The sequence below is a fragment of the Rhinolophus ferrumequinum genome, chromosome 12 (assembly GCF_004115265.2).
Source record: "Rhinolophus ferrumequinum isolate MPI-CBG mRhiFer1 chromosome 12, mRhiFer1_v1.p, whole genome shotgun sequence".
Lineage (NCBI taxonomy): Eukaryota > Metazoa > Chordata > Mammalia > Chiroptera > Rhinolophidae > Rhinolophus > Rhinolophus ferrumequinum.
The window spans coordinates 82,747,678-82,775,501 of NC_046295.1; the positions used below are offsets into that span (position 1 = coordinate 82,747,678).

At 56.0% G+C, this 27,824-nt stretch overlaps 1 protein-coding gene across 1 annotated transcript; it reads left to right on the top strand.

Moving 5' to 3' along the window:
* The first annotated feature begins 7,132 nt into the window (after positions 1–7,132).
* On the top strand, positions 7,133–27,824 carry UBAC1 (UBA domain containing 1). The gene is made up of 10 exons (XM_033122626.1): positions 7,133–7,476; positions 11,869–11,989; positions 12,824–12,897; positions 16,736–16,843; positions 17,878–17,980; positions 18,303–18,411; positions 19,065–19,284; positions 22,126–22,212; positions 22,984–23,122; positions 27,246–27,824. Exons 1-10 carry the CDS (start codon positions 7,339–7,341, stop codon positions 27,359–27,361), a joined length of 1,215 nt encoding a protein of 404 aa, XP_032978517.1. The 5' UTR covers positions 7,133–7,338; the 3' UTR covers positions 27,362–27,824.

A 27,824-nucleotide genomic window follows, 5' to 3' on the forward strand; every position in this document is an offset into this window, starting at 1 on the left:
CCATGAGGCCACTGATGTAAACAAATAGTTGAATAAATAAAACACACGCAGACACCCCCGGGGGAGCATGACCCCCTCCTTAGGTGTGTGCTACACACGGTGACTTCCTTCCAGAGAATGAAATATGAAAAGGAGGAAAGAGTGATGCCACAGGGGAGAAACCTGACAAACACGCCTCAGCCAGTGACCAAGGCCAGCACCAGAGGTGACGAGTCAGGTAAGAGCAGCCACCCCTGAGAAGAGGCTCCTCACCTCTGTCAGCTTTGTCCCCAAACCCACCCCAATCTAAGCATGAGAAACACATCAGACAAATCCCAATGGAAGGACATTCTACAAAAGCCCTGACTAGTCTTCCTCAAAACGGTCAAGGTCATCAAAAACAAGAAGAGCCCAAGATACTGTCACAGAGGAGCCTAAAGAGACATGATGACCCAACTGTCATCTGGGTCTTGGATCCTGGGATGGAGAAGGACATTAGGTAAAAACTAAGGAAATCTGAATAATGTATGGACTTTAGTTAATTATAAAAGTATATTCGTGGGGTTGCCAGGCAGTTCTCAGGTAAGATGTGACTTCGGGCGAGTCACGGCCTCAGGACTGGATGCCTGGACCAGGGCGTGTGCGGTTCCCTCCAGCCCCTCCCCCACCTTCCCTGGGGCCAGAGCCGTCACTCACTCCAGCCTCCACTTCCGCGTCTGAGTCTGTGCTGCGAGCAGGATCGTCCGGATGTACAGGTAAGTGACGCCTGTCCCGGAGGAGGGGAGCCTCGTCTAGAACACACGGACTTGAAGGCAGAAGAGTCAGGCAGACAGAGGGACGAGTGGGCCTTGCGCTCGGAGTGGGTGCACTTGGAGGGAGAGTGGCCGGAATAACCACATTTTAACCCATCATAATGTGGACAGTTTTGTTATGAAAAACACCAGAAAGCCATTAATGTAAATCATGAAATATTCAACAAGGAAGTCACTTAAATGTCTCGTGTTCCCAGAAACAGTGCCGAGTGCTTCCTGCTTCGGGGCGCTCAAACATCAGCTCTTTTGTGCGTCTTCAGAGCCCATTATCTCAGAACTGGGAAGCATTAGATCACTGCTGCGAATGGCAGCCTCGTGCGGGGTGGGTGACAGGTGAAAGGACAGAGCGGACAGGTGATCCTGGGGCAGGGGCCACCCCCCGCCACCCCCCCCACGTATCTGCATCGTTGGCATGTGCTCTTGGGGCTCCTCTGGGCTATTAGCTGCCCCCCGTGGTTCCGGCTACCACCAATGGCCCAGCTCCTGGGCCCTGGTGTGCTGTTCTCAGGAGACAGCGGGTGGAGGGGAAGCTGTGGCCACTGCCCATCTCTGGGGACTCGCCGGCCCCTCCAGGCCTCCTGGCTCTCCAGTGACCTGGAGCCATCGTCCATATGAAAGGCCCCCTTACCCTGCCATCCTTCCGTCAGTAACGATGACCATAAAAGAGCTGCCATGTTTTCACGTACGCACCGTGCTTGGCCCCTCACAGGCCCGCTCTCAATCCTGCTGACGCCGCCTTAGGTCATGTAGCTGCTGAGCGTTGAGGTGAGGGCTTGCCTCTACCTCCTGCCTGCCTGTGAACAAACACAAGGCAAAGCAAAACACAAAAGCACCAGGTGGCAAAGAAGATGAGGACGCACCCATGGGGACGGCTGCTATCCAACAAACAGGAAACAACTGTGCTGGGAGGATGGGGAGAAACTGGACCTCGGCATCACTGGTGGGAACGTACCATGGTGGCGCCGCTGGGTAAAAAGCAGAATGGCGGCTACCGAAAGATGAAGCGGAGAATGGCCCTGTCACCCAACAATTCACTCTGGGGTGCAAAGCAAAAGAACTGGAAGCAGGTCTCAGAGGGAGATTTGCACCCCACGTCCACAGCAGCTCGGGGTGGGAGCACCCCCAGTGTCCACTGACAGAGGACTGGACACACCAAACGGGGTCCCTCCACACAGTGGAATGTCACAGCCCTGAAAGGAAGGAGGTCCTGACACCCGCTACCACGTGGACGGACCCTGAGGACACTGTGCTCAGTGAAACGAGCCCGTCCCAGAAGGACGAACCCTGCAGGACCCCCTCACAGGAGGTCCCCAGAGGAGTCAGATTCAGAGACAGGAGCTAGATGGGGGTCCGGGGCTGGGGGCGGGGTGGGTGTGAGTGTTTAATGGGGACAGAGTGTCAGCTTGGGAAGATGAGAAAGTACCAGAGAGGGATGGTGGTGACAGTTGTATAACAACGTGAATGTACCTAATGCCACTGAATTGTACTCTTAAAACTGGGTATATTGGTAAATTTTGTGCTATGTGTGTGGCACCACAATTTTAAACATAAAAATAAAAAGATGAGAATGGTGAAGAGGCCTTATGAGTCCAGGGAGTGATGGTAAAACAGGAATGCACAGGCAGCCTGTGGTTGAAGGGATGACGCCAGCCAGGAGGGTGGCCAGGTGCCAGGGGTGTGTTTCAGCACCTCGGAGAGGGACATGGCCGCACCTTGACTGCCAGGAGGGAGGCTCTGGACAGGCCGGCAGCAGGAGGTGCCGGCCACTCTGAAGTCTGCCTGCTCCCGGCTCTGGTGGCAGCAGGAGGGTGCTTGGCGAGACTTGCCAGGACTTTGCAGGTCTGGCTTTGCAGGGCTCCCCTGGCAATGGGGGCTGTTCCTTCCTGAGGCTGAGCACACGAGGGCTGCCCCACCCCACGGGAGGCAGGGTCGTTTTGAAAGTCCCTCAGGGGCCTAGATCCTGCTTCCTGCATTGCTCCCCCACCCCATGACCTCGGGAAGGCTCTGGTTCCTCACGGGGCCTCTTGACTCCAATCAGCCACTGGAGATTCCTGAAACCAAGGTATCTACCTACGGTCAGGGCAGGAGGTTCAGGTGAGGCCAGCTCAGGGAGGAGGGGCGTCTGTTTTCCTTCCTGTGTGCTCCTGTCTGAGTCTCCTTGCAGCACATTCTCACCTGGGGTGGTGTGCCCCCCCCGCCCCCTGGGAGAGCTCCTTGTTCTTGTCACAGGGAAGCAAGGGGGCATGGTGTTGGCATTTAGTGCAGTGGGGGGTGGGCGGAGGGGCCAGGACCCATGCATGAGCCAGCTCTGCCCCCAAGGATCCGCCTCACAGGGCGGATGCTGTCCCTGTGACAAATCACGTCAAGTTCCATAAATGCCATTTCAGCAAAGAGCACACAGCCTTCTGGAAACGGAGCCTCGGGAGGCTCCGGCCACTCAGTCTCTGCAACAAGATTCCCAGGGAAGGTCAGAGACATCCGGTCACACTAGAACTCCCCTAGTGCTGAGGCAATCGTCACACCCCGGGTCATCAATGCCTCGTGTGAGTACAGCGCTGTCTGTCCACAGAGGGGCACGTGCTTACCCAGCACGGGTGTGTGCTTCATACGGGGAACGGCAGAGGAGGACCTAACCTTGTAAGATGGTGACTTCGTGGTCAGTCCCATTCCCGGGGCCCGCATGCCACACTGTGCTTGTCAGCAGAGGACACTGCGGGCCCCTGGAGGTCCCAATCCCATTTCTTCATGGCATCCTATATGACTCCCGTGGAAAGTGAGGAGTGACGTGATTCGCTGGGAGCAATTCCTTCGTGGATCATGCTTTATAAATGCCTCTCCTTTCCAGCATGAGCCTGTGTCACGGGCCCTCTAGTATGAATTCGTTCATTCATAATGAACAAAACCTTGGCTGTCACCTGCTCTCCCATGAGCCCTGTATTAGAGGCTGAGGTCCTGGAAACAAGCAGACCTGGGGTGGAAGGGAGGGGCAGAGCAAACGGGGGAGATGGGAAGCCCTGGGCTCTGGCCCCCGCGGCCCTGAGTCTGGGGGGCACCAAGAGGGACCCGAACTCAAACCTGGTGGAGGGGTGGTCGGTGGGCCTGGCGGTGCAGGGACGCTCCCGCTGAGATGGTGATGGTTTTGTGACCCATCCTGCAGAGGGGCTGCAGAGACACAGGGGCCAAGGCGCCAAGGGGAGGGGCCAGGGCACAGCACCCTGACGGCTCACTCAGCCTCACTCAGCCTTGTTCCGTGGGCTGACCCTGGGGTGTTGTGGGAAGGCCTGGCACCCCCACCCCACTCCCTGCAGGGTGGCGACTGGCTCCCGGGAACTGTCTGGCTGACCAGAACAGTCACCACCGTTTCATCATTTTGGGGCCTGGAAAATTACTATTCATGACAGCAAACTTAAAAATGCAATAATAAGTCAGTCCTTTTAAAAAGCAAATTGCGATGACAGAATATTCATGAGCTATGACTTCACAAGAAATGGCAGCAGCCAGGAGATTATCATTTGGTTAAGTCAGCAGCGGAAGGATTTAGGGAAATGGACTTGTCACTCGGAGGAAACGGGTGATTAACACTTTCTTGTTTTGGGGCTCCTTTGCGGGTGCATTTTTAATGTAACAATTAATCTTGGGACCACTCGCATTTCCCGGGCTCCCATGGCCAGCTCCCTGTCCCAGCCCCACACACAGCGGGCATTCGGCACTGACCTCCACTCAGAGCCCAGAGGATGAAGCCACACCCCACCAGCCTCCCACCGAATAAATACCCGTGACCCTTCAGCTGGGGGCTGAGTAGGGGTCCCCCCAAACTTCTGTCCACCAGGAAGCTCAGAACGACTTTCTTTGGAAATCAGGTCTTTGCAGACGTGATTAGTTCAGGGTCTGGAGATCCTGGATTACGGTGTCCCTCGATCCAATGACTGATGTCCTCTAAGACGAGGGGAGGACAGAGACACGAAGAGGGAGGCTGGAACACAGAGAGAAGACCAAGGAAGGTGAGGCAGCCGTCAGAGGGAGGTGTCTCTAAGCCAAGGGACACTGAGGGTTTCTGGTGACACTGAGAACCGGGAGAGGCCTGGGACACATCCTCCCTCACAGCATCCTAGAGAACCAGCCCTGATGACATCTGGATCTCAGACTTGTTGTCTCCAGAACCCAGAGACAGTAAATTTCTGTTGTTTGAAGCCCCCTAGCTTGTGAGACTTTATTCCGGCCACCCCAGGACACTCCTTCACTTGGTGACCTTTGGGAGGTGCTACTGGAGGCCAAATGAGGGAATGGGGGAGCAGGGGGTGGCCAGGAACTGGCTGTGCAGCCTGCTGCTGGCTTTTTCTGGGAAGGGGATAAGTGACCAGGTACTGTCCCTCTTCTCTCTTCCGCTGCAGGGGTGGGGCCAGAGCTGTGGTTTTCAGACTGGGCTCCCCAGGGCACCCACAGGCATGGTGGGGGCTGTTTCCTCTTGTTGGAGTGCTCAGTTCCCCCTCCCCCCTATTGCTGCCTAGTGGGCTCCTAGTTACCCTTCACTGCCCCTTCCCGTTACCTATCCTTGGAGGTGCTGGATGAGCTGCTGTGTCCTTAGAGTTCAGCACACACGCATGGCGTGTCAGGCTCCCAGCAGGGGCCCTGACGCGGTTGAGTTTAGCCGGCTGCCTGGTCACCCCGGCTCCTTCCCAGTCACCCTCCCGCCCAGGCAGGACCACAGCTCGCCCCCGCCCTCTTGTGGCTGCCTTGAGGCACCACCATTGGAGGGTTTGGGGCCTCACAGTGGTTGGCCTTTCTGTGGGCGAAGAGAGCCTCGGTGGACATCCCTCTGGGCCAGACTGGGAGTCCTGTTTGCCGGGAGACCCTCCCCAGCCTTCCCAGCCTGGCTGATGGCTGCTTGGGGACGAGGGACTGAATCCAGGAGGAACTCAGTGAGAGTGGGGAGACCATGGGAAGAGGGGTGGGTCATTCCCTTGGCTGCCACCACCCAGGGCAGCTCAGGCTCTTTCTAAAGACTGTCGGTGCCAGGCAGGAGCCAGGGCCAGGGTGGGCGCTGCCAGCAATCCTGGACTTGAGCCCTGTACATTCAAGCGCCTCCTGGCAACATCCCCTTGGGCGTCCCTCTACGGACCCAAGTTATCACGTGCAGGGCTGAGCTCACACTTCCCACACCACCTACTCTTCCTCCTCCTTCAGGCGGTGGCACCACTGTGTGCCCTGTCACCCACGCTGGGAGCGTTCATGCCATTCTTGATTTTGTTCTTATTTACCCTGCTTGCCCCGGGTCTCCTGTCATGTGAGACTGCGTAACAGTCTGCACTTCCATCTCCTGCACAGCACACCCATCCTCAGGACGGCATCCTGGACTCCAGCCTCAATCACCACTACATGCTCAGTGAGTGGCAGTTCTGGCTCATGGAGGCAATTAGTAAACAGTAGGCTAGACAAACTGAATTCAGACGCAGATGAATGATCACATAGGAAAACGGACAACGTGTGTACAAACTGGTGTGGAGAGTGAACTCCTGGAGGCGATGGATGCTGGGACCTGTCTTCCTACTTAGACCACCAGCCTGGAGAACTGGGTCGCACGCATCTCTGCTCAGGAAATGTTTTTTGAATGAATGAAATGAGTGAGTGAGTGTAGTTCACCCACCTAGTCTAGGGCTGGCCCAAACTGCAGCACAGACTTTTGTCACGCCACAGAAATGAGTGTGCAGACTCCCTGGGTGGCTTCCTTTCCTACAGGTGTCCGTAAGCCCGCCGGAGTGTATGTCAGCGGCTGTGCAGCCCCAGTTGAGGCTCTGGGAGAAGAAGTTCAGGTTGGCAGGAGCCCTACACACTGCTGACCGGTTCCCAGGTGTGGCTGCTGGTCTGGGGACCACACCTGGAGAAACTCTGTGCAAGAGCAATTCATTCCAAAAGAAACACAATAGCAGTTACAGATACAATTTAAGAGTCTCCGGTAACCACCTCTTTAAAAAGCAAAAAGAAACAGGTGAAAACAATTTCAATATACTTCGCTTAACCCAATGCAATCAAACTATTATTTCCACATGCAATCAATATACAGATATTATTGATGTACTTTACATTATTTTTTGTTGCTAACTCTCGGAGATCCGGTGTGTATTTCACACTTGGAGCCTATCTCAATACGGGCCAGCACGCTCAACGGTCCCGAGCTACAGGCCCTGAGTTGCAAAGCGCAGGAAGGTGCGGGAGGGAGGGAGCGGCAAAAGAACTACGACTCCCAGCAAGCTCTGGGCGCACGCTGTGACGCACTTCCGGCGCGGCGACCGCCGGAGAACCACATCTCCCGGCAAGCCCCGGGCGCGTCCTGTGACGCACTTCCCGGCAGCTTGGCAGCGAAGCGAGGCGGCTGCTCAGGCCGCTGCGAGTGACAGGCGGCCGGCCGACGGACCCGGGGCGGGGCGGCGGCGGCCCGCGAGCGAGCGCGCGGGCGGCCTGGCCCCGCCCCCGCCCCGCCCGCCCTGCCCGGTGACCTTCAGGGCCCGGGCGGCGGGCGTAGGCCCGGGCGGGCGGCGGCGGCGGTGCGATGTTCGTGCAAGAGGAGAAGATTTTCGCGGGCAAGGTGCTGCGGCTGCACGTCTGCGCGTCCGACGGCGCCGAGTGGCTGGAGGAGGCGACCGAGGACACGTCGGTGGAGCAGCTCAAGGAACGCTGCCTGAAGCACGTAAGCAGGGCCGACCGCGGCGCCAGGCCTCTACGCCTCCCTCCCTCCCTCCGCCCGCCCGCCCTCCGCCGCGCGGGGACTGCGCCTCCCGCCCCTTTGCTCAGCCACCCTCTCTTGCGGACCCCTCGGCGTTCTTCCCCGAGCGGCCCCGGGCTGAGCGCTTTACACTCAACCCGCTCGTTTAACTTGTACAAGCGGAGAGGTCGGGGCAGAGCGGGAAACTGAGGCCCGGAGAGGCGACGTCGCCGCGGGGAGCAGGGCCTCCTGGTTTTCGAGCATTTGCGCTGACTTGCTATCGGGGTGAGGGTGTTGGTTTGTTTGCAGCTCCCCCAAGAGCTGGGAATCAGTGCCCGAGGATGAAGGGACCCACAGTGGGGAAGTCCCTTGCCCGAGCCGACGGAGCCTGCTCCTTGCGGCTGTTTCTTGCTGGCTGGCATGAGAGCCGCGACCTGGCTCTGGCCACTTGGGCCTCTTCGAGGGAATCGCTTAAAATAGTGCCTCTGCTTTCCCGTGGTGGCCTTTAAATTAAGTGGGTAGGTCCAAGGAGGAGGGTCTCCTCGCCCAGAGAGCACTTTTTAAAGCTTTTTCACGTGAAATAGTCTTGTAGTTATTTAGTTCCTCAGGTTGCTCAATTGTGGACCTAGTTCTTGGTAGCTTTACTTCTGTCACCTTCTGCACTCAGAAAGGCAGGCTGACATCTGTCTGTCCCTCTGGCTGCCTAAAGAAACTCTGTACTTAGCATGACGTCTTGTTTCCTTGTCAGAATTTAGGTTACAGGAGGCCTCTGCTTTTAGTGTGGATTCCTTGTGATAAGGTCCATATCTATACTTGTGACGAGGTTTTTTGTTAAACTACAGCTAAGGATAAACGTGCAGTCACGGTCACTACCCACAGAGACACTTGTGAGTCACCTCCGCGACTGAGGTTCTGTGAAGGTGGCCTGTAGCTGTACGAGGCAGCCCCCAAACACGCTGGGTAGGAAAAGCAGCGCTGTCTTGGCCCCAGGGATACACATCCAGGAGGAGGGGGCTCCCTGCTCACACCCTAGAGGCAGGGATGTCTGGCCGCTGTCTCATTTTCCTTCTGACCCCGTTGGTGGGGCTTCGCCCTTTAGCTAACCACCAGGGCAACACTAGGCTGGAAGGCTCGGGGTTCCATGGGTGTCTGGACTGTGAGAGCCAGGCAGCGAGATGCTGTGTCCTCCGCCACCCAGGAAGGAAGCTCCCTGGGGGCCAGGCTCCGAGTGGGCTCAAGACAAACGTGTGGGTTAATGGCAGAAACCAGAAGACTGGGTTAAGCCAGTCTGTCTTTGCTGACACAGCCTGTCACCTGCTGAGGCAGGCAGGGAGAAGTCAGATGGTAAAGCGGGTGGCATTTAGTTTAACTCATTAATGGTACAGATTTACAGAACGATTACCGTGTTTCCCCGACAATAAGACCTAACCGGAAAATACGCGCTCGCGTGATTTTCCAGGAGGACGTCCCCTGACCATAAGCCCTGATGCATCTTTTGGAACATGACATAAAACCCAGTTTTATTTTCGGGGAAACACGGTAGAATATTCTTTCATGAAGAGGAACAGGAAATGAGACCTATTTGATGCACAGATGCTTGCTAATGAATTTCAGGAGTGCTTGGGGTTAATCGGGCAGCCAGTTTCAACAGGATGCCGATTATTTGATTCCTGATGTTTCTTTTTTCCAGTCAGTATTGAGATGTATTGCTTGGGATCTGGGGACACTATCCTACTTTAAAACGAGATTCCATTCCCCTCTGCAGTCTCTCCAGGCGTGGAGGGTCCAGCCCAGCGGGTTTCACGCCCAGAGAGCCGACAGAAGCAGGGGCCTGAGAGCTGAGCCTCGGAAAGTGTGCCCACGGCCGTGCCCATGCGCTCCGGAGGCACAGCCGCTGCCGCTTAGCCAGTCAGGCATTAGGTAGAAAGGGAATTCTCAAGTTGTGTGCTTGAATGTCACCCTGGAAACCGGTCCCGGAATGTCACGCTGGCCAAGCCGCCGGCTCACGCTCCTCCCCCCAGGTGTCCCCGGGGCTTGCTGAAATGCTCTCCTTTTCTTCCTTCCTCTCTTCCCCCCACAGTACTCCTAGTGTATTGCTTTATTAAAGGGGCCTTTTATTACCGAAACTCTTAAAGGCGCGGGTTGCCTCTTTGGTTTCACATGAAGGGAGATCAGCCTGGTGGTCGCCAGCCTTCTTCGCCCGGGAGTGGAGGAAGGGCAAAGCGAACCATCCTGTGAGGTTAAGAGGAGGGCAGTGATTTTAAGAAAATGACACCTGTGATGTGGTGGGGTGTTTTCTGTGTCTGGTAAACTGTTACGCCATTGCCAGTACGTGGCACGGTATCTGCTAGTGTGGCTGTGAGCATTTCTTAGGTCACATGAGTGTGTGGCTTCAGATGATAAATTACATCAGGTGTCCGAGAAACTCCAGCTCCATTCTGGGGAGCAAGCAGGTTCAGCAGGCGTCGGAGCCTCCCTGCCCGGGCCCTGGGCCTTGTGGGCGTTGGGCCCCGCACCCTGCCTTGCTCCTGCCTGCTTCTCCTGAAAACAAAGAGACTGAGTGAGAGCCCTGTGTCCTGTGGTGACTCATGGGCACGTTGTTGTCCTCCTGGCAGCTGGTGACAAGCCGAGCTGGAGTAGTACTTTCAGGAACCAGTGTGAGGATTGTTTTGGAAAATCGTGCTTCCTAGACTGTGTTCTGAACTTGTCAAATCAACTAGCCTGCACATTTTGGAATTAGAAGAAGCGTACCCAGTATTTCTGGGAGCAGAGCCATTGTCAAATTCAAGGGAAGAGGTGGGTGTTTCTCTGCTCTGTCATCAATGGTGAAAGTGTATCTTACTACTGGCTGGAGCCCCCCCCCCGCCCCCGCCCCACCTGCCAGTTTTGTGGGCATGTGGGACGGCCCCTGAAGTGTCCACCATCCTTTTTTCCTGTTTCCTGTTAGATTACTGAAAATTCTATTAGGTTGGTGCAAAAGTAATTGCGGTTTTTGTAATTATTTCTAACCTTTTAAACTGCAATTACTTTTGCACCAACCTAATAGTTATTCTTAAAATGCCAGGGCTGAGAGGTGGGGTACGTGCTGAGGTTTTCCTTTTCTGGTAAGCAGTTGTGCGTGCTGCTGTCCAAGCCTCCGTGGTGACCAAGGGAGGTGGTGAAGCTGCCCATAGGGTCTGCCGTGTTTAACATGAGGACCCTGGGGCTGGGGGCCATCCCGAGTGTGGCCGCAGCCGCCCTCCAGCCTGGACACTGCTCCCACCCACGGCTGTGTGGGTAGCAGGTGCTCAGAGCGCCCAGGGAGTGTGTCCCCGGCTGCTGCTTTCCTGGCCTTAGGTTTTTCCAGCGTCTGACCTCAGGAAGGCCCGGGGCCAGGGGAGTGTTCAGAGCCGAAGGGCGTCAGTCAGCCCTGGCTGCAGAAGTGTCTGTGGGTCTTGTCTGAGTGGCCCCGGTGTGCCCACCTGCTCCACTGATGCTGGCCCACGGGAGGGGCTGCAGTCCATCAGGTGGGTGCAGTTGTCCAGGCTGATGGGTGCTGCAGCAGGCAGGTGCAGTGTGCCACTCTGGTGGCACAGGTGAGCGGCTCGGAGCGTGAACGCATCGGCAGGGACCTGGGGGCGGGTGCATTCGGGGCGCAAGGAGGGCGCGCTGACTTGTGTGCACTGGAGGGTGACTGCTGGTTTGGTCCTGCCCCTCACTGCCGCCCCTCGTGCCGTCCGCGCACGGGGGAGGACTTCGGTGCGTCCTGTCCCCCCGCTGTGTTCCGCCCGACAGTCCCCTTGGACCGCCCTGGGAGGGCCCCCAACAGCATCTGCCCCTTGCTTTGGGGTGTCTGTGGCCGTCGCCCAGGGAGCCAGGAGCTGAGGTGACTCCAGGAGTGTCTTCTCAGGGTTTTGTGGGCATTTAAGTGGTCAGGCCCCCAGGTGCTGCTCTCTCTGGAGTGGCCTTCTCTCTTTGCTGCCTCTCCGCTCCCTTTCGGTGGAACTACTAAGGAACACAAGCACACAAATCACACATAGAACTTTGCAGTTTCAGGACACAACGGACCTGCTCTTTGCATTTTAAAATACTTCTCCAGATCTTTCCAGACTCAGGAAGCCACTCAGGTTGCCACTAATCACCGCAAGGGTATTTCGTGGCAGCCTGTGACCCTATTTCAGGAGTCCTTGGTGGGCTGGCCAGCAGATCTGTGGCCTGGGGGATCGGCATTTCATTTGGCTTCTACGTTGACAGAGGTTCTTTGCTTTATTTATGCTTTATTTCTTAGCTGGTAAGAAAAACCAGTAAATTCCTGGTGTGGCTTGGGGTGCCGGGTGCTACGTGTGAGTATTACACTTTATTATTTTTTATCTTCAAACATTTGATTCTTTTTCCCAGTGTGCTCATGGCAGCTTAGAAGACCCCAAAAGTGTAGCCCATCACAAATTAATACACGCAGCCTCCGAGAGGGTGCTGAGTGATACCAAAACCATCTTGGAAGAGAACATCCAGGACCAAGGTAAGAGCACCCCCGTGGCCGGCTGCAGTGGGAGCAGTGGGAGGGGGCCGGAGAAAGGCCCCCATAGTGTTGAGTCAGTGTTCGCTTTGGATCCCAGCAAGAAAACCGGTCCACTAAAATGGCTTTATTCTCCCTTACGAAAAGCACAGTGTGCGTGACATAATGTAGGTGAAAGCCGGCTGCAGCTGAGCTGCAGCGTGACTCTGAGAACCCACATGTGAGCTTTAGTTTTAATTCTGTGTCGAAGCAAAACCAGGTCTCCAGAGCTGCTGCGAATCTCACCCCGGCCCAGAAGGGCAGGGGTGGCGGCTGTGTCAGGATGTCGGAAGGTGTTCTTACTACACGTCTCCATCCACCGCTCGTGGCTTTGTGTTTGGAGGCCTTCGGGGAGAAAACCCTGGTTTTCTGTGTGCCATTCAAAAGATGATTTTGATTCTGGATTCCCTTAAATCAGATTTGAAAATACTGGGAGTGTGGTTTACAGACCTCTGTCGAGTGTGATGGTCAAGCTTAGCACAGGGGTGGGGGGCAGGGGCCATCGTGCTCTGTGGCTGACCTCACCTCACCTCACCGACTTCCAGACAGAGCCCATTGCAGTGAGAACAGTCTGCAGCATTTCCACCAGTTGTCTGCATGGTTGTCACAGCCGGGCTGTGTGTGCCTCCTGCGCTACCGGTCCCCGGGGGTGGCCCACAGCCGGGTCCTTGCCAAGCCCGAGCCTGTATGTGAGCCTGGGGTGTGCAGACATGAAAACTGAGGAAAGGGTGGGCTTGTGTAGACACTCGGTTTTCTGTGCTTGGGTCATCTCGCTTGGTGGACACGTGTTTTTCCTAGATGTCTTGTTGCTGATCAAAAAGCGTGCTCCATCTCCGCTGCCTAAGATGGCTGACGTCTCAGCAGAAGAAAAGGTAAGTCTCAACCTCTGGGATTGGGGGTCCTTGTTAGTACAAGCCCCCCGCTGAAGACCGTTAGGAAGAGCATGTGCTCAGTGTTCACAGAGCCAGCCCAGTCCCATAGTGACAGGATGTAGGGTCGTAGGGGGTTTTCTGTCATGGCTGAGCTGGGCGACTGACGCCTGTTCTGGCTGCTGGTCATGTGACCAGCACAGGGAAACCTGGCTCTGCTTTCAGGCCGGGAGAGGAGACGGGAGGGGAGGGCAGGGGAGGGCAGGGCGGGGAGGGGAGAGGCACGCTGGCTGAGGTGTCGAGTGAGTGCTGCCCTCACACGTGCCTGTGCGCGTCCCTTCACTCCTCAAGCCCCCGAAACAGCCCTGACAGAAAGCTCAGAAAGTTGCTGAAGAACCCCACCCCGCAAAACAAACAAGGAACACGGGTGCAGAGGGGGCAGCGAAGGGCGCACTCGCCCCCACCCGGGAGTGAGTCCTGGGGAAGCCAGGCCGCCTGTCTTGTCTGCGTCTTGCACGGCAGCTAGATGTCCTTGGAGGTCGCGTTCCCCCGCGTGTCCTCTCTCAGGCAGGTGCCTTAGGACCGAGCAGGGGCTGCCCGGCAGCTCGTCCTCCGGAAGCAGAGCCCCCCGCCCACTGGAAGCTGCATTCTGTCCACTGGCCCTTTTCTGCTCTTCCATCCGGTCTCAGGCCTGCGCCCACATGCAACGTGTGCTGTTCTACAGGGGCAGCCATGTTCAGGTTACGATTTCCCCTTACTTATCTCCAGGGGACAGCTTCTTACTCGTGCTCTGAACTGCTGGGAGGGCGTTCATCCTGGAGGACGCAGGCCGGGCCACGGGGCTGATAGTGGAAGGAGCTGTTTTAGGGTGTCCGCTGGGAAAGGTGGTGAGGGAGGGGTGCCTTTGGGCTTCGGTGCCCTCCTTATCTGCGGCCACACCTGGCCCCAGCCCAACTGCTCGCCCCATCTCCAGAAGACAGACCCGGGCCTGCCTCCGCCTGTCCCTGAGTCAGGCACGCTTCTGAGAGCCGGGTCGGTCACTGTTCTCAAGTTCCAGTTTTAATACAGATGGCAGGGTCCCCACCGCCGCCATGTAACCTGCAGGGTACTGTGGACCTTACTCGGCAGCCCCCCTTTTCTCTGCACACACTTGCAGAATGAACATTGTAAGATGTTAATGCCTATTTTTGTGAGTTACTATTCATTTTTAAGTGAAAGTAACACAGACATTTAAAAAGTCAAGTAATACTGTAAATCTTTGAATGCAAATGAGTGGTCTCCCGCCCTCCTGAGTCAGGCTCCCCGAGGGCAACCCTGTGTACCTACCTCTGCACTGTTGCTTCACTAATTCTCTCCTTGGTTTCGGATCAGCACGCGTGTTGTTTCTTGGCCGTCAGGGTTAAACGCCCTTGGCTGCCTCTTGACCATCTCGGTGTAGTCCCTCCCCCAGCCTTCCTTCCGTCTCTCCTCCCACGAGAGATGGATCAGTCACACTGCTGGCTGGGGAGGATTTCGCTTCCATTAGTGTTATTATATCAATGTTCGCTCTGAGCGAAGTGCGCTCAGATTATCCTTCTTCACAGCTTTCCTTTGCCCCGAGTCAGTGGTTGCCTCGTTGTTTTGTTTTCCATGGGCTAATCACTGATTGTTTCAGATTCTTCACCAGAATTGGTAAGCCCCTCTGAAAACGGGTCACAGGTGCGAGGCCACCTGCCAGTCCCCACTTCCCAGGAGACCCCCTCCAGCTCCTTGGCTGCGTCCGTCGGCACCAGTTGCATCCAGGCCTGCAATGTGGCCCGGGCTTTCCCGCCGCACCCCCGTGTCAGAGCCTGGAAATCCTCTAGGTCTGTGTATGTTTCCTGGTGCCACCAAGCACACTGCCACAGGCCTGCCAGCTTATAGCAGCACCCAGAGCCCAGCCTATAGCTCCGCAGTCTGGGTGGCTCAGCTGGGCCCCTCTCAGAGTCTCAGAAGTGAGATCAGATGTCGGTGGGTTGGCGTCCCTGCCTGGACGCTCTGTGGCTGGATCTGCTAAGGCAGAGCGCGGTTCTGCAGTGGAAGGGCTGAGGCCCCGTGTTCCTCCGGCCGTCAGCGGCGGGGCTGCTCTCAGCTCCTGGGGCTGCTGCCTCGGGGCCCCTGTGTCTCCAGAGCCAGACTGGCTCGTGCTGAATCCCTCTGGCCAGAAAGAACCTCGGCCCTTGTAAGGGCGAGGCTGATGAGGCCAGGCCCACCAGGGGTCACGTCCTTTTGCGCTGTGCCACGTGACACGACCTAACCCCAGAGTGAACCCATCCTGTTCGCAGGCCCCGTCATCGTGCAGGCGTGACCGCTGGGCCAGGAGCTGGGGGCCATCCGGAAGCCTGCCCACTGCAGACGCGAGCGTCTTGCTCCTGCCTGGTCTCCTTGGTGTGGGGGAGCCTGGCTTCCTCTAGCGTCCAGCAAGGGAAGGCTGCCTTGAGGCCCTGCGTTGCAGCATTCAGGGCTGTTGTGTGCACACCTGCCGTGGGCCACATGTGACAGATGCGTTGGTTCCATGTGCAGGTGGGGGCCGTGGGCTCTGACCCTTGTTCCCCGCCCCCACCCCATCGGGCCCCGTCCAGGTTCCCCTGATGCTCTGAAATGTCACGGTCTGCTTTGACGCAGGTCTTTCCCCTTGGCCTGCCTGGCACATTGACGCTGGAGGTTCACGGCGTCGAGTTCCAGACGTTTTTCTGGATGTTTTCCCGCTTTTCCCTGTCTCTCTGGAACGCCTGTTAGTTGGACGTTGGACCTGCTTCTGAGAGATTTCCTGGACTTCATCTTCTCACTCTTCTCTAGCCTTTCTTATCTGGCAGTAACATTTTTATGTTTCCAATTGGACACTTATTCTCAGATTATCTTTATGGCGTCCTGTTGTGTCCCGTCTCAGTGCAGCGGTGTTTCCTGGTTGGTAAACGCTCTTCCCTGCGTTCTCTTTCATGCTTCTTTCTTTTACCCGTTTTTATGTTGGCACCTGTCTTCCTGTTGGAGGCCTTCCCCACACCCCTGACTCTCCTTGGCTGTTGTCCATCCCCCTGAGGAGGACGGGAGGCTCCCGGGCCGCTCTCTGCCTCGGGTTGTGCCTGCTGTGGCTGCACTGAGGCGGAGACCCAGCCCCTGTGCCCCTCCTGACAAACAGCTGCATCCCTCCTGCCCAGCGTCCTTGACGCCGGGTAGCACGGTGGCTGGGTCTCAATCCGGGGGTTAGGATGGCATCTCTCCCTCTGCCTAGCCTGGGCTCCCCAGCTCCTCAAGTTCGCTCTTTCCGTGGTAATCGCCGGCTAAGCAGGTGGTACAGGAGCACGGCTGTCCTCCCTCGGCCCCGGGCCGGACCCCGGGCCAGGCTGCTCCGCACGCTCTTGGGCTCCCTATTGTAGCCATGCCGCCTCCACCCACTGGCATCCCGGGCACTGGCCGCCATCTCTTCTGGCTTATTTCCTCTCCCATCCTGTTTCTTCTCATGAGTTCCTGCCATCTTTCTTCCTTTACTGTCGCTTGAGGTGGGGGTGTTCCCAGTGGCCAGGCCTCGCTGCAGGTGTCTGTGCTTCCTGTGAGGGCCTCGCCCAGCCCAGCCCCAGAGCATGTGATGGCCGTTCTGTGGCGCCAGACACACCGTCCGTCCTCTCCCGTCCTGCACTGCCGCAGCCTAGTTATGGAGGCAGGCCTTGCGTCCTGAGCATCATGTCGCCTGCTCCCAAGGGCGTGCTCAGAAGCCTCCAGAACCCTCCCAGCGCGTCTTTCCGGGTTAGAGCTGTTCAGCTGACGTAATCTTTCCTGTATTGTTCTTATATTCATTTCTGACTCTAATTACTTTGATGTGAAGAAAAAACAAGAGCAGAAGGCCCCAGACAGAGACGCGATAGTCCGAGCTACCGCCAGCCTGCCCTCCTGCAACATGGACCGGGCCGTGGTCCAGACCAGCATGAGAGACGTGAGTGCTGCCAGGGGCCTGGGGGGGGTCGCCACGCATGGGGGCCGCAGCAGCTCTCATGAGTGCTGGGGAAGCTGGCTGAGGTGCTCCAGGAACTGTGTACCTGTTGCTACTTTCCTGTAAACCTAAAGTTATTTTGAAGTAAGAGGTTTAAAAAGACATCTGAGGCGGGATTGAAAGCATAGCTGCTTTGGGGAAAAACGTCAGTTTTGTCCTGAGTTTGACCCAAACTTCTAGATAGAAACTTGATAGGCCTGAGTTCGCTGGGATCGGAAAGTTCTAAGCTCACTGCAGCGCGTGCGCAGTGCTCCGCGGCAGGCCTGGGCGCCCATGCACGCGGGAGCGGGAGCGATGGTGCCTCCCCTGCACCCATGCCCATCTGGGCTACGTGCCACCCCAGCCCTGGTTCGTTTTAGCAGCAGACTTCTTTGGGGGGCTCTTTCAGAGAGTTCAATGAGGACCAGGGCTTCGGCGCTCTGGCACTGTGTCTCCCCGCAGCCTGTGTGCGTTTGCCCCGGTGCGGTGTCCTCACACGGTGGCTGAGGCTTATTGTGAGTGAGAGGCGCAGCGGGTCCCCAGGCCCGCCCGCGGTACCAGGGGCCAGTCGACAGGGCGTCTGATTTCTGGTCGAGAAGGTGGATTCGCTGCAGCGGACACTGTTGGTGCCGGCCATTCCTTCAGCCAGGTGACAGTGCAGCCTCTGGGACCAGCCTGTTGTCCTCAGCGAAGCCAAAGGAGGGCTCTTAGCTTCCTCAGCGACTGGGGGGGCCAGATGCTTGCCGTGTTGGCTGAAGGGCCGAGCGATGTCACGGGTGTCCGCTGTGTCAGCAGCTGTCTGTGCCAACAGAGCCTTCCCTCCTGCCTGCTGCTCCTCCCTCCAGAGTGTGTCGTGTCATCCACTCTGTCCCTTTGTCTCAGTGAAAAGCAACAATTCTGACTCGCGCCTTGGGAGTTTAGGACAGGCATGTAGCTGCGGGTCCAAGTGAACTTGCTGGGCCCTTGGTGAAACCAGACCCCTGCCCCTTGCCCTGCAGTTCCAGACGGAGCTCCGGAAAATCCTGCTGTCTCTCATCGAGGTGGCACAGAAGCTGCTGGCGCTGAGCCCCGGTGCCGTCGAGTTATTCACGAGGGCGAACGGTACGAGCACACCCAGGGGGCGGCGTGACCCCACCTCCTGGGTCAGTGCCTGTGGCTCCTGCCCTTTGCTCCACGGCCCTCGGCACTGCAACTGGAAACATCCAGCCGACTTTGTACTCAGATGCCCAGGGAACTGCTTGTGCCTCATCCCTGTTCGTACCGTGAGAGCTGGGAGTCACATCTCAGGGTGTCTGAGGCCCAGTCGCCACAGATGTTTGGTGCTCAGCCGAGGTGCTCGAGCTCCAGGGGGGCCCCGGGAAGCACCCCTCGCGGGCCGGGCCCTGCTTGCCTGCGGCCCTCACCGGCTGCCGTCTCTCCGCAGCGATGCTGGACGAGGACGAGGATGAGCGCGTGGACGAGGCGGCTCTGCGGCAGCTGACGGAGATGGGCTTCCCGGAGAGCAGGGCCGTGAAGGCCCTCCGGCTGAACCAGTAGGTTGGAGCCAACCCCTCGCCGCAGGCCTGGGGGCTCGGTCTGCTGGAGCTCGCTCGCGGGCGACAGCCTCCCTCCCTGTCTGACTGGCTTGTGTCTAGCATGCGTGAGTTGTTCCAAGTCAGTATATGGGGCGGAGCGTCCAGGACACTGAGATCAACTCCCTCGCTGGCAACAGGACATAGTGGTGGCTGTGTAAACGCCCCCGTCGTTTCTTGACAATGCAGATCGAAGCCCATTCCTAGGAGGGGCGCTGACGACCCAGAGGTGGCCCAGTGTTGTCTGTAATGCTCTTCCTTAGTTTCCTGGTCTCTGCGTCTCTGGTCAGACCTAAGAAATAATCCGTGAACCAAAGGGTGGGCAGTGGGCTACGCTCCTTTTGGCTCCGGTCCTGAAGTCCCGTGTACCTTGCATGTTTTGTTCCCTTTGCTTCCAAAGGCGGGGTGTCTGTGGTCTGGCCATGGCCTTGGGGCAGTTTAGGGCGAGGGCCAGAGTGCCAGGCATTAGACTATTAAGAGTCCATTACAAGGGTGGGCAGCTCTGCTAGAGAAGCCTTTGAAATGGGAGTGGCTTTTCTGAGGACATGGAGGACATAAAGGGCTCTTGGTGAGGGGCCCGGGAGCGCTGGAAAGCGTCTGTCCTTATCTTTCAGCATGTCGGTACCTCAAGCCATGGAGTGGTTGATTGAGCACGCGGAGGACCCCACCATAGACACACCCCTGCCAGGCCCAGCCTCACCCGGAGTGGCGGGGGCCGAGGCCTCAGCCGAAGCTGCTGCCGGGCCAAGTGAGGGAGACGAGGAGGCCAGAGACGAGCTGACAGAAATCTTCAAGAAGATCCGGCGGAAAAGGGAGTTTCGGCCCGACGCTCGGGTACGTGTCAAAGGACCTGGTTCCAGCCAGGCAGAGGTGCTGTCCCCACGTAAGGCTGCACCGCCACAGCCATGGCTGTGACCGTGAACTGAGCCGGCCCCAGCCCTGGTCCCGGAGGATGAAAGCTGGGTGCGGCCTGGGGGCCGACTGAAGTTCCCAAGTCCACTTTTAAGTCCTCGCTGAATCCAGGTGGCTGTATTTTCCTCTGAATAATTAGTCAGCATCCGTCATCTGCTGAAAGACTCGCACTACGTTCCTGTCCGTGTTCCATGTGTCCGTGAGCTGTGGGGCTGCTGGGGGCGCTGTGTGGGATTGCCTGCTGACGAGGAGGAGGGTGGAGCCGTGGGTCTGTGGGGTCGGGGGAACCAAGGCCCGGGACTCCTGGCTGTGCTCGGCCAGCTGACATGCTCACGTCTATGGCCACCTCTTCATGTCACTGTCCCCTCCTTTCTGACATTTTTGCATCTCCCTCCTTTATTCCCTGGTCTGTTCCTTTGTTAGGTGTTAATGTCTTCTTGGATGCTTTTGCCACTGGAAGCGTGCTCTGTTCCTTTCACGTCATGGATGTGTCAGCTCTGGCCCCATGTGTTTTGACTGCTGGGGTGCAGCTGTCCATGTGGGGTCTGTCACGGCTCGCCTGTGACTGGGACCATGCTTCTGCGGGTTGAGTGGGACCTCATTCAGGGACCCACTTCCATGCCGATCACCAGGCAGGGTTGTGGGCCAGGACATCTGACCCCGCTCTGGGTGGCCTCCCCTGCAGCAGCGGCATGTGCCGTGTCCAGCTCCTCTCCTCTTGGGACACAGACCTTTTCAGGGTCCTGCTTTAAGCTCCACCTCCCTAGCTGTGTGAAACCACAGCCCTGGGCCCTGCTAATGCCCCTCCCCGCCCCCACACACCCTCTTCTCCTGCTAGTTTGCTTTTCCTGTTTTGTTTTTCTCACTTGGAGATATTTCTTTCTTGTGAGTTCAGCTATGTGTTTAGAAGTGTTTCTGCCTTATTTTAGTTCATGGTGTCTGGATCTAGAAGGAAGTGAGGGGCCCAGGTCCGTGTGTAGCACTGAGACCTGTTTGGCCTGGGTGGCCGCTCTCTGGGGGCCCTTTGTGCTCAGCCGTCAGGCCCCGTGTCTCCTCTGTGGTCCTGTGAGGCCTGTGTCGGGTCATTTCATAGGCTTGGTTCCGTCTTAACCCTTTTATGCAGGGGTTGTTCTCAACGGTCTTACTGGAACATGTTCCTTTTCCCAAATCCCCATGTGCTGCCACTCCTTCCCTCTCCTCTCTGGTAGAAACACCCCACAGGTGTTTTCCTCCCTAACAATCGTCATAAACAGGTGTCGAGGCTGCAGGGGCCCTTCTCCTACCCAGTCGGGAGAGTCGTCTTAAGGACCGAAATGCCAGCTTAATTCCTGGTGAGAGGGCAGGGCTTTGGCTCACGACCGAAACGGGCTTTTTGCTGCTCTTCCCAGCTGTCACCTCTTGGAAGTATTGTCCAGTGCTGCCCGTGAGAAGGCCTTTCCTCATCGGCTGGGAAGAAGGGTGGGGGCGTGTCGCCAGGGGTCACCTCTCAGAAGTATTGGGGCATCATTTCCTGGGCCGAGAGATAGAAATGCGGAGAGAGGATCCTTTTTATTGAGACTAACGGAAGAAGCCATCCTATCCTTGTAGCTAGCAGTGGATCCCAGGTGATTTTCTGTGGCTTTGATACGCAAACATGGTGTGGTGGGCTCTTCTCCCAGCACTCAGTGATGGAGCCCCAGTGTCAGGACGTGGAATCCATTTTAAGTAGAGAATACTGGCTTCTGAGCTCACTGGCCCCACGGGCTTCGTTTGCTCTTTCCTGAGTATGTCCCCAGCTGACTTCTTTCCGTTAGCTTCTCTTTGTACCTCTGACAGTCCAGTGCAGGTGCGTCCTACAGAAGGTGGCGTTTGTTGTGCCTGGGGGGCCATGCTGGCCACGGCACTGGCCCCAGGGGCCAGCGGAATTAGAGCAGGTAACCATGGTGGGAAGTCAAAAAGAAGGAAAACATTAGGGACTTCAAAAGAGCATGATTTGACCTTCAAAGAATTAAGAAGTCCTTGAATATTTGATGAAACCTTTCCTTTTTTTTTAAACAAAACTGAGCCTTTTAAGGACTGTACGATAACGGTCAAGAACAAAGCTGAGGACATACTGTCTTGTTACATGATTTTTGTCCTGCAAACGTACATACCCCCCCTCAAAAAACAATAAAAAAGAAAAATTGATCATTAGGCTATTGGTTCCTCCAAGAATTAGCATATGTTTATGCTAAAAGCTTAAATTTGGTTAAATGTCAGACATTTAAAATTAATTTCAGTTTCATGATTTTAAAGGTAAAGTCTGAAGAAAACCCCTTCTTTACAAATTACTATGCTCCTTTGTCTCCACTTGGATTGGACTTGCGTCTGTGACCTTTCTGTAATGCCAGTCCTCCTGGTGATAAGGTCCTCTGTGATGAGCTCACGTGTGGTTGTGAAGCCGGTTCTAGCCCCCAACACGGGGACAAACCTCAGGGACCTGAAGTGAGTCTGGCCCGCCTTTGGCCCTTTGGTCAGCCAGTGTCCCCATCGATGTGCGGCCCCCGGCTGGCCAGGTCCTGCCAAGTGCTGTGCGCCCCTGCACCCGTCTCTAGGCCCTTTGTGGTTCACAAAGCCAGGAAGTGTTCCAGTGGAGCTGTCAGGAGACCGTTTTGAAATAGATGATCCCGTGGCACTGTTTTCAAATCCCTCTGCTGAGACACTGTCCGTGAGCTGCGGCCTGACTGCACAGGTCCGTGCCGTGTCCCCAGAACGCGGCACCGAGTGACCCTGCCTCTCCCGCAGGCCGTCATTTCCCTGATGGAGATGGGGTTTGACGAGAAGGAAGTGCTCGACGCCCTCCGAGTGAACAACAACCAGCAGAATGCGGCCGTGAGTACCAGGCCCACCAGCCCGTCCCCCCTGCCAGCAGGTTCCTCACGTCACCAATGTGATGACGGCTGCGTGGGGGGTGACTCTCCCCGGCAGGTGCAGGCCGCGCCGTTGCTTTTGAAGTGAAACAATAGGGGAGATGTTTTAAGTACTGAGAAAATTCTGGGCTCGGCCTTTCTAAAAGAGTTCATATTCAATGAGCGTATAATTTGTTTATTCGTTAGACGGTTTCTAACAAATTGAGATTGAGTCCCATTCTGTGAATACACACCGGCTGCTGACGAGAGCTGCCAGGAGGGGCCGAGGGTGGGCTGATGGCTGTCCACTTGCAGGCGATAGAGCCAGTGGTCACATGAAACAGACGCATGCGGCTGTGCTCTACACGTCTCGGGACTCACTGGTGAGCCGTCACAGGGACTCAGCCATACCCAGGCCTCTTCCCCGGAACAAAACCCGGGTTAATGCATCTCTTAATTCCTCTCCCAGTACTCTGGGCGGGTCGTGCGGTACCTTGTTCAGTGATTGGAGAAGTTGCAGCTGTTAAATTGAACCTCAGTGCCGGGAAATGCCCAGAAAACCAGGTTGGCACTTTCTTCTCTCGTTTGGCCTGTTTTGACGTGGCCGCACTGGAGGCCAGCCTGGTTTGCTTTTGTGTTGAGGTCCTTTCCAGTTAGAGCGGCCCTGGGCTGGCCAGGTGCTCTCTGTGCAGTGTTGGACGGTGATGGTGGGTCCAGAAGGAGCTGACGGCCGCCTGCCCTCTTGCCTCTGCAGTGCGAGTGGCTGCTGGGAGACCGGAAGCCCTCACCTGAGGAGCTGGACCAGGGCATCGACCCCGACAGCCCTCTCTTTCAAGCCATCCTGGATAACCCAGTTGTGCAGCTGGGCCTGACCAACCCTAAGACACTGCTAGGTACGTGTGCCTCCTTCCCGCCCTCAACATGCAGGTGTTGCCACACCTGGGAGCTGTCCCTGCTCGCTGCAGCGGCCTCAGCGTGGCTCCTGCCTGAGTCACTGTAGGCAGGAAACCAGGTTCTGCTCGTGGTGTGACAGGCTCCTGTGCGGATGGGTCCATGCGAGCTTTGACAAACCAGATACGGTGAATTATGAGGGCCCAGGAGAGCGGCCGCACCTGGTGAACAGAGGCCTGAGTGGGCCTGGCCTTCAACGTGTCACGACTTCTTCCTTTGTTTTGCCTGTGAAATATACGCACAAAAGCAGATACAACTTTTGAAACTTTAGAGAGTAATAATGAAACTGATAAGCATGTAGTTATCATTCAGCTTAAAAAAACAGTCTGTAAAGAAGCCCAGAGCGTCCCAAGCCCTGTGGAGCCTGGGCACCCTCCCCGCACCCCTCCTGCAGCGTGACGTCATCTGGGTGTTTCTCACTCCTTTCTGTCCTTGGGAGGGCTGCGCGTGCAGACGTACCCTCACCCTGCCTCTGTGTGGGCAGAGCCACGTCCTCGGCAGGTTCCGTGACCGAGGTGCTGTGCAGTGCTCACTGAGCTCCTCCGTTCTGCTGGCCAGGGGTACGCACTGGTCGTTCTCATGCCTGTCCCCTGCTGCATGCACGAGGGTCTCTAGGTCCGTCCCTAGGGCCAGTGTGTGCCTGATGAGCCTGTGTCAGGACAGCTGCAGTGCTCAGCCCTGTCGCTCCCCAGGGTCGGCGGCCCTGGCATGTGCTGCCCAGCAGGCACAGGTGTTGGTGTGCTTTGCCACCGCCCCGATCTGAAGGCTCAGCCCTTCCAGAAGGTCGGCACTGCCAGGACCTCAGCTCTGGAGGCGTTTGCCTCACTTCTGGGCCCCTTCTCTTGGCTTGTTTTCCTCATTCAATAAGTTCCTCACCTGTGCTGGACACCGGTCCTGTCTGTTGTTTGTATTGTGAATACTGTTTTCCAGCTTCTGACTTCTTTATTTGCTCACGTGGCTAAACAGAAGCCCTGTGTTTTAATGTAGTTAAATGTATCTGTGCTTATGACGTGACCCTCTGTCCAGGGTCAGAAGACGTCCACCTTTACTTAAGTCTGTAACCTACCTGGCCGTGTGTTGGCGTGAGGTGGGAATTTTCCCTTTGTACCCCAGTTCCAAACCTTGATGACATCCGTGTCTTGCTGTGTGTTTATTCCCAGCTGGGCCGGGCCCCTGCAGCCCTTCCCCAGAAGCATCTCTCCTGCTCCTCCAGGCCTGCCGCCTGGACGGTCCCAGCGCCTCTGCTAAAGCGCTGTCTCTCCATGCTTCACCATGGACACTGCGATGAGCTGCAGGCTTTTTTGTATCTTTTGAAGATATATTTGGTCAGATTAAGGAAGTTGCCTGTTTCCTCCAGTTCAGATGCTGGGAGTTTTGAGACCTGCATGCGTGTCAGTTTTACTGCTTTTTCCCTCTCTATCAAGATGATCATGGCGTCTGCGTTTGTTAACGTCCAGACTTCCTCGCGTTTCCAGATCAAACCACGCAGAGTGAATACCGCCCACTTGGTGGGGCTCCTAGTCAGTGGAGCTGAGCTGAGAGCCGCTGTCGCCACACGGCGGGACTGCACTGGGGGTAGGGCTCGGGGCGCTCACCGTGCTGCCGGTCTGCTTGCGTCCGGCCTGCTTGCGTCCGGCCGGCCCTGGTACCCAGCCCCCTGCAGTCTCTGACTCACCCAGAGAGAATGGCCTGTCCGTGCTGAGGCCCACGGCCCTGCCTCTGCGGTCACACGCTGCCCTCAGCTCATGTTTGGCGTGTGTTTTTTTAAATCACCGTCATTGTTTTAGACGAAGTAAGATACTCATTATAGAACATTTGGGACATGCAGGGAAGGATTAAGGAGCACGTCGAAGTCCCTCTAACGTCCCCATTGGTGGGTTTCCTTCCGTTTCTGTGGGACGGGTGTGGTGACAGCGAGGTCCGGTGTCATGCTGCCTATTTCGTATCCCATCGGGTGTCTTTTCTCGTCTCTACTGTTTTGAAAACAAGAGATTTTAGGGGGTGCAGGTATTTTATTCTGTAGCTATGCCACAAATGAACAAATGCTACTTCCTTATTTCTGGTTACTTAAATTATTTGCATTTTGTTACTTTTGAACTGCGGCTGCAGTAAACTTTGTGCCCCTGCTTTGGGTGCCACTCGTATTTCCTACGATACATAGTTGGGACTCAAAGGCCAAGTCAGACAGTAGGGAGTGTTTCTTGTTGTTGTTGTTTTTTAATTCCTCTTCTTTTTTAATTGGGGACTATTGGGGGACAGTGTGTTTCTCCAGGGCCCATCAGCTCCAAGTAGCTGTCCTTCAATCTAGTTGCAGGGGGCACAGCTCACTGGCCCATGTGGGCATCGAACCAGCAACCCTGTTGTTCAGAACCAGCAACCCTCGCGCTCTAACAAACTGAGCCATCCGACCACCCTGGTGTGGAGCGTTTTAGACTCTGTTGATAACATCCTGGCAGCTTGCTGTCCCATCTTACAGTGACACAGCCGCCACCCGAGTGCCTGCCCCCTGTGCCACACTCTTGTCCACTCCCATTCCACAGACAGCCCTGGTCACCGCATTTCTGTTCCTTTATTCTTAATAAGTTGAGTATGTGTCTGCCGGCCATTTGCATTTCTTCTGTCACGTACTAACTCTGTCTGTCGTCCGTATTTCAGTGTGATATTAATCTTAGCCTTGTTAATAGCTCTTTCCGTGTTAGGACTCTACTTTATTGCATGTTGCAAACTTTTTATTTGCCCTTTCATTTTGTATGGAACTTTTTTTTTTTTTAATTCACAAGACATGCAGAAGAAAATCCTTCCTCAGATAAATATTCTTCTGTGTGGATTTTCATATTTATCTCCTTTTTTCATCTTTTCGTTCAGCTCTTTCCTCCTCCTGGAATTATTTTGCTGTGTGCTGGGAGGAAATGGGACACGAGCTTCCCAGCACTGTTCATGGAACTGCCTGCCCTTCTTACCTCCGTGATCTGCCTGCCATGTGGCCGGACTTTATATTTCATTCTCCTAGATGCCAAGTTGTCTTCCTGATATGTTTAGCTGGTTTTCAGAGGATTTTAATCAGGGGGACCCCCGGTGATTGTCTCAGAGCTGGGAGGGTTGTCAGGTCATAAGCAGAATGGGCCACAGCCCATGGGACCCTGAGTAGCTGTGAACCCCTTCACTGAATGCCTCCCCTGAAGCCTGTGAACGTGGGGCCGCCGCCGTGGCTGGCTGAGAGTTTGCTGAGGGGCCGGGCCTGTGTGAGACCTCGTCCCAGATGGCAGCGCGGCTACCCGCCCTGCAGCCTCTGCTCTCCTTCCTAGCCGTGTTGTGTGGACTGGAGAGCTTTTGGCTGGTAAGGCACCTCTGTTTTCTGGGAGGACAATTTTGTAAAACTGGAAAATCAGTTTTCATTTTAAAGAACTGCTCAGTTACATTTTTCATGTGCTGTTTTTTTGAAGTCGTGTTCTTAAGATTGAACCTTTTGATTTTTCCAATTAGATGTTATCAAATTTGCAACGTTATCTTCATATGTAAGTCTTTTCTGCATCAGATTTTTTTCTGTCAGGGTAGGACTGGAAGTGGAATTACTGAGTCACGGGCTGAGACTGTTTTTTGTTTTTTAAAGTTTTATTGGGGAATATTCTCCAGGGCCCATCAGCTCCAAGTAGTTGTCCTTCAGTCTAGTTGCAGAAGACACAGCTCACTGGCCCATGTGGGAATTGAACCTGCAGCCCTGTTGTTCAGAGCTCACGCTCCAACCAACTGAGCCATCTGGCCACCCGCTGAGACTGTTTTTAAGATTCCTGATAGCTGTTGCCAAATTGCTTTCCAGAATCGGTGTTCCAGGGAACACACAGAGGCATGTCCCCCCTCCACCAGAATGGAGACACTGTCTTCTGATTTCAAGCCTATTGGTTTGATAAGCAGGCCAGACACTGTGGGTAGTGGTTAGCAGGGGTCTCTGCGTGACCTGGGTTTCCTAGGCAGGCCGTCTTCATTAAGAACCTGTGGAAGCTTCCTCCAGCGCGTGTGTGCGACAGGAGGGAGTGGTTACTCAGCTTGGCTTTGTTTTCCCCACAGCATTTGAAGACATGCTTGAAAACCCACTGAACAGCACCCAGTGGATGAATGACCCCGAGACGGGGCCGGTCATGCTGCAGATCTCCAGAATCTTCCAGACCCTGAACCGCACGTAGGCGGTGCCTGGCTGCTGAGCCACCCCAGAGGCCTGGCCAGGAGGGGGCGGGTCCTGGTCGGGAGGGGGCGGACCTCTTAATTTTCAACCAAGTGTGGGGAGAGTGGGGAGACCCCTGGGGGGAGGGGGACTGTCCCCGGACCCTGCCTTCAGAGCCCGGCCCTGGATTGTCAGGGCGCTGGGCTGCTCTCATGCTTCAATCTTACTGCTTAGAAACTTGGGTGCCGGCAGTCCAGCCAGCCTGTGACAGTGTTTACAAACACGTGGTTGTGCACAGGGAGGGGCGCCTCCCTCCAGGGGGTCCCTCTGGGTTCTTGAAACGCTACTTGAATTGACCCATAGGCGCTGCTTGTAGAGTCCACTTGCTGTTAGGAAGAGGCTGTTTTAATCCCGAGTGTTCCCGTGACTAAGTAGAGGAACTCACAGATGACTTTTCTTTAATAAATTACCCTTTTCCTACTTTC